The sequence below is a fragment of the Suricata suricatta genome, chromosome 4 (genome assembly GCF_006229205.1).
Source record: "Suricata suricatta isolate VVHF042 chromosome 4, meerkat_22Aug2017_6uvM2_HiC, whole genome shotgun sequence".
Classification (NCBI taxonomy): domain Eukaryota; kingdom Metazoa; phylum Chordata; class Mammalia; order Carnivora; family Herpestidae; genus Suricata; species Suricata suricatta.
The window spans coordinates 133,956,018-133,964,840 of NC_043703.1; the positions used below are offsets into that span (position 1 = coordinate 133,956,018).

The following is an 8,823-nucleotide window of genomic DNA, read 5'->3' on the forward strand; positions in this document are numbered from 1 at the left end:
CAGAGCACATTGCCTAACGCACAGCATGATTAAGGACCTCTGTAAGCAGGGGTGCGTCTGGGAAGTTAGAAATGCTCCCATCATGATTGGTTTCTGCAGCATCGCTCTCTTTGTTCTCTTCGTGAGCTTTAATGACTGTATTTTCTCTACCTTTTTGGTAACTTTCACCTCATACCTTTCTGCTAGTATAAAAGGAGACGATCCTTTAGTATACAGAAATTGCATATGTTTATTCCTAAGTTTTCATTATCATGAAAATTTGGAACCAAATGGATATTATGTTACAGGCTACCTTGGGCACTAATGAGTCATTGGTTAGGCTTTGTTTTTTGTTAATCTACAGACATAGGTATTCATTCCTAGGATAAGATGGAAAGTTGTAATATATACAGGTTTGAGCAAAAGAAACACGTGTATAAATTAATTAAAATGACAAAATTGGTGACAGGTGAAAAAAGGAATGTTTTCACGCCCTCCAATTAGACGTTCTATAGCCTGTCACACGTTACTTCAGTGAGAATTTATAACAAGCTTATTGCTAACAAGTGTGCTTTGTTCTTAGGTGTCATTCAGTTCTGCCCTTGTAGGAAGAAGGCGTGCGTTTTTCAGCACGCCCATAAGCTGCCCGTAATGCGGCGGCTGCATTTTCTTTGATCTCGGTGTGGGTTTTCCTCTCATAGCTATCCTGCCCTTGCTGGCCTGGGCCCTGGTGTTCCACCCACGTGTCTTGTGGCCCGTGACATATTATGCAGGATTCATGAAGCTGCCAGGCTCCATGTTTGGGAAGTCAGAGGAAATGTGGGAAGTGATGGGTTTAGGTGTATGTGAATATGGGGAAATAGTGGGTAAAAAGCTTACCCCAGAGAGTTGTTGGAGTGCTTCCTTCGGTGCAGTGGCCTTACAGTTTGTAGTACGGTATCCTTTCTTATTGTTTGATAACAGTTGTATTCTGAAACAAACTCTTTCAACAGTAGGAAGTTCTTAAAATACATGTTTAATGAAAAAGTAAACACAGAGTTTCCATTTCTCAAGAAAGCTGATGAACACATGGGTAAAGTGTCTGTTGACACTCCTCATCCACTGGGAGGGCCATGGTGCTATCACTAACCAAATGAAACAGACCTGTTTATAGGAGTGTGTAGCATTTATTTCAAAATATTACATATATTTTAAGGGGACTGAGCCCAAAGACAGCCACTTATCAAATGCAGCTAAAGAAAATGCATTTAACAATCACTCTGTAAAGCATGACTTTTCATTTAGATCAAATGACTATTCTAAATTAATTTGGCTCATTTTCAATTCCAAGTTTTCTTATGTACATAAACAAATGAAGCTATAGCTATTGATTTGTTGGTTCCATTAGTAGAAGACCTTTGCAGACAGTTAAATGTTGCAGATTTTCTTTCAGTGTTATTAGAAGCTTCAAAGAGAAAATCCCTAGGGGCACCTGAGTGACTCAGTTGGTTAAGCATCTGACTTTGGCTCAGGGCATGATCTCACGATTTGTGGGTTCGAGCCCCACATCAGGCTCTCTGCTGGCAGTGCAGAGTCTGCTTCAGATCTGCCCCCCCCCCTGGCCGCCCCCATGAATGTTTGCTCTCTCTCAAAATAAACATTTAAAAATAAATAAATAGGGGCACCTGGGTGACTTAGTCAGTTAAGCATCTGACTCTTGGTTTCAGCTCAGGTCATGATCTCACAGTTTCATGGTTTCAGACCCCGCATCAGGTTCTACACCATCAGTGCATAGCCTGCTTAGGACTCTCTCCCTCTCTTTCTGCCCCTTCCCCACTCACACTGTTTTTGTCTATCTCAAAAAAAATAAATAAACTTTAAAATAAAACAAAAACAGATAAATAAATGCACAAAAAGATCTCCTGAAGGCGTTTAAAACCTATTGGCAGAAAATCTATTAGGGCCATGATTCTGAGTTTTAAGAAGTTCTTACCCGTTTTTCTTCTGGCAAGAGGAAGATACAGAGCAATTGTTTTGTTCAAGGTGCACCAGTATTTTGCATTTTTTTTGCATTCTTGAATCATCCTGCAGAGTTGTACAATAGGGATGACTTTTACATACTTGTTTTGGACTGTGTTTCTATTTCAGAATCTTATCTCCTTAGCTATAAGCGAACTGTTTGTTCACAGGCAGTTCGAGGCATTTAGTAATTTAAAAGATGTTGTGTGTTGAAAATTATGGGTCAGGCGCTCATGATTTCAGGAGTTTCCTCATCAGAAACTCACGTGGTAGGGCCGACAGTCTGTTTTACCAACCCTCCAGTCGGTTCTGATACGCACTCACGGTAGGTTTGGGAGGAAAGGAGCGAGACTTTGCACTCGTGGTTCCCAGGAGATTCTGCGGCTGCTGGTGTCCCCCAGGGATGCTGCCCAGGAGGGATGGCTGTGGCCTTGAGAACCTGCTGCGGCCTTGGGAATCGAGGCTGGAGGAAGAGCAGGAATGAGGCCCGCGTGGGAGCGGGGGCCTTGCACGGCACGAGGCTCGTGAGTGGCAGACGCAAGGAATCCGATAGAGGAGCCTGCATGTGCTCCCAGACACAACAAAAGCTTATTTTATGCTCTATTGGAAGTTAGCATTGCTTAGTTCTGGAACTTTTTTTAAAAAAAATGTATTCTAAGTTTATTCCTTGAACTTCTAAAATTTTTAAGGCCGTTGAGCAGATTATATAATACAGAGTAGGAAAGTTGCAAATAAAAATAGAGACTGACAGAAGAAAAAAAATGTTACCAAACCTGAACAAACTGGGCATCTAGTGTGTGTGTGTGCGCGTGTGCGTGTTCACGCAGAAGAAAACCATGGACTCACACTCTAGAGTCAACTACTGCACAGTTTCTTCTGTATAAAGCATCTGATAACCACGATTGCCGTCATGGTACATTGTCTCGAGTAGTCCTGCATAAAGTATAGAAACGGTATTTAAATGCATGTGTCCTGTGTCAACACTCTAAAACTAAGCGCATGAAGCTAGAATAGGACTTAGGAAAAAAGGAATTCATGTCTAGCTTTAAAAGAATATTATTCGGATACTTTTTTTCTAGTAACCCATTATTCTTTTTTCTACTAATCTCAAATAAGGGTGAGAACTAGGAAAGATCAGGCGTTCATTAGACCTTCCCCAATAGTGGGATTTTTTTGGTTTTCTTTTTAAATTTCCAGCCAACAAAAATTTATATGGTATTTAGAAGAGTAAAGGTTATTTAAATTGTGTTCAATTCTTACAGAATTAAATGCCATTCGAAAAATGAAAATTGGAACATCTGCCTTAAGAATATTATAACTAATGTACATGATGGATGGGAAGTAAAATAGGTAGAAAGTGAAAAGTGCGCTCAGAAAATGGGGAAGTTAAGATTATGTGTATTACCTTCTAGTAACCCAATTTCTGAGAAATGTAAAGATGAGAAAAAAATTCAGACTCAGTAATCAAACACTACATTTACTTTTGTTTAGGAATAAAGTTCCTTTTGTTGATTCGTTGTTTAGCATATTATCTAGTCTTAGGATTTATGTAGATGTTCTTAACCTGTGGGTCTCTTTTAAAATTTCAGTGAAAGCTAAGATCATCTCCCTTTTAAGAACAGTTATACGCATGCAAAATTTTATATGTTAACTATGAAGAGGGAAAATGAAAGAGAATATAATTTGTAAAATGTTTTTCTAGACAATTTAATGTACTTCTTCTTGAATCTGGCAATTTTTTATTCATGTAATATGTTTAGAGAATTCAATTTTCTGATTAATTTAAGATTTTGCTTAATTTGTGTCATATTTTATCACAACAGAAAAACCAATTTTCAAAGAACAGAATATAATTACTTTATCATTTATTTTTTAGTCGAAAAGCTTTTCAGTAACTTATAATTTCTTAGAGAAAATGTTAGTATCCCTAAACTGCATTTAATATGCAAAAATAATTCTGCATACTTCTGTTTGCTTATATTCAGGTTGTAAATAGTTGAACTCACTGTAACAGGATTCTCTGGTTTTTGTATTTCAGACTTGCCATTGCCTTCAGAGAGTGTTGATGTTATTATTTCTGACATTCCATTTGGGAAAAAGTTTAAGTTAGAGAAAGACATCAAAAGCATTCTACAAGAAATGGAGAGGTAAGCTGTTGAGTTCATTTTCACAATTTTTGAGTTACTAGTCATTTAACCAAAATATATACCAGTTCTTCAGCTACAATTTGATTACATTTTAATAATTTCCCAGAGTTTTTGTAGTTAAATTTTCTAAGGTTTCAAATCAGAAGGTTATAATTGAGATACTTATTCCATATCATCTTACACTGTATTGTTTTATTCCCAAAAAGATACTAACTTTTTATTATTGCCTGAAATCTGAATATCCGGAATAGGGACTTACATTTTAATCACCGAGGTAGGTAATTTACATATTATAAACCTCACAAAAACCCCACCTCCTAATGTGTTAATCGGCCACACTTTACAGATGAGAAACAGGGACCCGGAAAGATGAACTTCCTCAAGATCATGGCTACTAAGCCCCACAACAGAATTCACATGAGAAACATTCAGTATCAGAGGCTACAACTGTGCTGATTGTAAAATGAAAATTCATGCCCTCAGGGAATATAATTCAGGGAAAGAATTTTTGAGAAGCTCAAACAGTGAAACCTGAATATATATTTTTCTGACCACTTAAGCTGGTAAAGGAGAGAACCTAGAACACATGGAGGAATAAAAAGATATGACCAAGAAGTCAATTCGTTAAATTGTCTCAGCTAGGCATTTGATAGAGCAAGACAACAGGTCAAGAGCCTGGATATAAATAATGTCACCAATAGAAACAATGAGCCATCGGTTTTGGATGGAGAAAATTCAGTGTCAAGGCTGACATCCTATAAGGAAAATTAAAGCTTGACATGAAGTCTAAGTTCAGCTAAAATCATCTCACCTCCGTCTTGTGAACTAGATACTCCACACTTCTTTTTGGATTATCTTATTTGTAAGCAACTGCCCCCTTACACAGTTACCCAACCTGAGATCTTTCTGGGGACCACCTATAATTCAAACATTTCCTGAGCACCTGCACTCCCTTCTGCCTGGTAACACATTCCCCTCAAGCCGATTTTGCAACCCTGACTTCATATTAAAATCATTTCAGGGGATTTTGAAAAGCAGTGATGCTCATTCTCCACCCCTCCAGTTTTGTTGGTCTGGAGTAGAACATGGGTATATTGCTTTTTTTTTTTTTTTTTTTTTTTTTGAGAGAGAGAGAGAGACAAAATGAGCAGGGGAAGGGGGGTCAGAGAGAGAGGGAGACACAGAATCTGAAGCAGGCTCCAGGCTCTGAACTAGCTGTCAGCACAGAGCCTGACGCAGGGCTCGAACCCACGAACTGTGAGATCATGACCTGAGCCGAAGCCGGACGCTTAACCGACTGAGCCACCCAGGCACCCCGAACGTGGGTATATTTCTTAAGCCCTCCCAAGGTGATTCTGACCTGCGGCCTGCATTAATAACCACAGCCTTTGTGCCTAGTAGGTAATTTACCAGCCACACTATTAAGCCAACTCCTAGTGAAATACTAATAGGTGTGAGCAATGACTTACATTTAACCTGGAACTTTCCTGAAGATATTCAAATTCTGCCCATAATTTGAGTGCCTCAATAGGAGCAGTTGAAAGTGTATGTATTTGAATATAAGGAACTACTGTGACTGTACTTCCTTGACACCTGCCCACAGCCTTTATGGTTTGATTTTTTACTTTTTATAGTTGGAGGTTTTATAGAGTCAGTATAGCCTAATATATAGTGGAGACAAACTTGTTTTGATTCACTGATTCTTGAGATGAGGGAAAGCTACGTATAAGCTCCTGGTATCTTTGTTGGGTGTGGGGGAGATTCCCTTTAAGTCGTGGCCCTCTAGCTGTCACTTTGTCTCCTACCTGTACAGCCAGACTTCTTGAAAGAATCGTCTGTGCGTCCTCCCCTTCCAGTCCCCCTTTGATTCCGGCAGACCAGCCTTTGCTCCTGCCCTCAGCTAAGATTGCCGTCCCCAAGCTCCCTGATGACCTCTTGTAATCCTAGCCCCCCGTCAGTCCTGCAGCACTAGACACTGTGGAGACTATTCCCATCCTGAGAGTGTACATCTTTGGCTTCCATGCCGTCGCTGGTGTCCAGACTTTCTCCTAGGATTTTGTCCCATGGCCCCTCCCTCCTCTCTCCTTCCTCAACCGTGAAGTCTCTGTTCCTTGGCCCTTTTTCTCTTCTCACTCTGGCCTGCCTCCCAAGGAGGTGTCATTCACCATCACAGCTTTATCTACTGTGTACCGTTGACAGCTCTGAAATCTCTACCTCGAGCCCTGGTCTTCTCCTGCCTCCAGGCTGTCCACCCAGCCGGGGACTGGGACTCAGGCTGCCCTGCTCCGTAGGCCCCCGGCGCATTCCAAACAGCACTCCTTTCCTCCCTCCTCCTCCCACCCCTCTGATTCAGCCTCACGCTGAATTTTTTCCAGTGCCTCCTCCTCACTTCTTCCTTTCTGCTGCTTTTCTGCCTCCAGCCCCTGCCTCGCTCCAGCCCCTCACTGTCACTTGGCCTGGCTCACTCTTGCTTGTCCTTAACTCATGGTGCACGTTCGGGACCCAGCTGATGGATTCCCGAGGTACCTCAGACTTCCTGGAGGGTAGCACTTGCCACCCTCTGGAACTCTCTGCTCGCCCTTCTCCCACTGTCAGTAATCTCTTGAGCAACTCTGAGGACTGTGTGTTAGCTGATCACTTTTTCCGCATGGAAGTGCTCCACGGAATTTGGTCCAGTGATGAATTATCCCCGACAGGCTGACACTGACATCTTCCGCTCTTTTCTGATCTTCCCTGTTGTCAGTCCTTTGTCCATGTCCTCGCTCTTTCCAGTGCTTCCCCTCTGCCATCAGCCTCGTATATGCTGATCCTATAGGATTCTTTCAGTTGCCTTTTCCTTGTACAATCACTTATTAGTATGTGACTATGAATTACTTTGAGGCTTGCCTTTTAAGTAGAGTAAAAATAGATAATTAAAGCAGATTTGTGCTCATGATTCCATAATTACTATAATGAATATGCATTATGGAAGATACTACCTAATTATCAAAATCCTTGTGTTTAAATAGATAAAATTAAATTTCAAATTAAAAACACCAAATATTTTAAATAAAGTGGGATTGTTTGTTGTCTAGAAAGAAAGAAATACTCATACCAATTATCATTTTTTTTGTCACAGAGTGCTTCACGTTGGCGGAACCATTGTGCTGTTGCTCAGTGAGGAGCATCACAGGCGCCTTAAAGATGGCGAACAGAGAAGCAGCCCTTTGAATTCCAAGGGCAGCCGCACAGATGAACCTGAACCTGGAGTCAAAAAGTGCTTGAATCCTGGAGAAAAAACTGGCATGTCAGAAACAGTGCCCTCTTCCTTCCAATCCAGTAACCAGGAGTGCTTGGACAGAATGCCACCGTTTGGCTCTCTAGTGCCAGTGGAACGCCACAAAGTTAGCCTTGGGAGGACGGATGCATTCATATGCAAATACAGGAAGTTGCACTCTTCTGGACTCTAGCAGGCCCCGCTGCTGTAGGCCGGTTCGAGTCCTCCTACATCAGGTGCGCCTCCCGTGCAGCAGCGGCGCCGTCTTAGGATCTGGGCGGGGCCGCAGAGTTCCGGCAAAGCAGACGCCCCCGAAAGGCAGGACGCATGACTGCTGGCCGAGCTCCAGCTCCATCCTCGGAAGAGCCAAAAGTTGCCAACAAAGACCAGTGAGTGAATATTCCCCCTAGAGGACTCACAGACTTGGTATTCTGTCAGAATGTGAGAAGCTGTGCCCCGGCAGCACTGGCTCGGAGCAGGAGCTGCAACTTCGAGCACAAATTTTCAGAGGTTCCGAGAAAGTAGATTGCACTCATCACATCAAATGTACAAACTTCGATGTGTTACTTCTTTTGATATTAAACTTGATTCTTAAGCCTGTAATTTTCTTCCCCATCGGAATGAAAATAATTTTTATTTGCAATACTTTTTATATGTCCCATATTCTGTAAAACATTAATGGGAATAATAGCAATAAGAATCAAGCCAGTATCCTCCACCATGATAGAAAATAAAGCTTGCTTTTTTTCTAAAAACATTAATAGATGTTTTAAAATGGCACCTCTGTCTTATTTAAATGAAATGTATCCCTTGTGTTTACTACTTGAGAAGATCTTCTAATAGAAAGTTGATGCAGGGGCGCCTGCGTGGCTCAGTTGGTTAAGCATCCGACTTGGGCTCAGGCCATGATCTCGTTCCTGGTTCAAGCCCCGTGTTGGGCTCTGTGCTGACAGCTCGGGGCCTGAACCCTGCTTCAGCTTCTGTGTCTCCTTCTCTCTCTCTGCCCCTCCTCCGATCACGTTCTGTGTCGCTCTCTCAAAAATAAACATTAAAAAATGTTTAAAAGTTGATGCAAATATGATTTTCATATTTGTATTGTATTGTAACGGGCTCTTGGCTGCTTTAGTAATATTTGAACAACCTTTCCATGTTTAGGAAATTTCTCACCTTGTGAATCCCACCTCTCCAAAGCAGAAGCAGAAATCTTTTCCAGCTAGAGTGTGGCATGTAACCTGGGCCCAGTATCAAGCTAGGTCCACTAATCAGTCTGGGGCTAGTGGGGCACCTCTGAAATGGAATTTATTTATGTACTTACTTATTTACCTGAAACTAATTCACACTAATTCACCTAGCCTATCAATATTCATCCAACAAATACTTATTACACACCTACTATCTGCCAAGGCATTGTTCGCATCAGTGAACAAGCAGAGACCCTTGCCC

At 41.5% G+C, this 8,823-nt stretch overlaps 1 protein-coding gene across 2 annotated transcripts in view; it reads left to right on the top strand.

Annotated features, from left to right (window-relative positions):
* THUMPD2 (THUMP domain containing 2) overlaps positions 1–8,141 on the top strand; it is a 35,238-nt gene extending 27,097 nt beyond the window's left edge. For both annotated transcript variants that reach the window (XM_029937896.1, XM_029937898.1), the window contains 2 exons: positions 4,013–4,124; positions 7,243–8,141. In XM_029937896.1, the coding sequence (XP_029793756.1) occupies positions 4,013–4,124; positions 7,243–7,573 (443 nt within the window). In that variant the 3' untranslated portion in view covers positions 7,574–8,141. The remainder of the gene's footprint in view (positions 1–4,012; positions 4,125–7,242) is intronic.
* Positions 8,142–8,823: the final 682 nt, after the last annotated feature.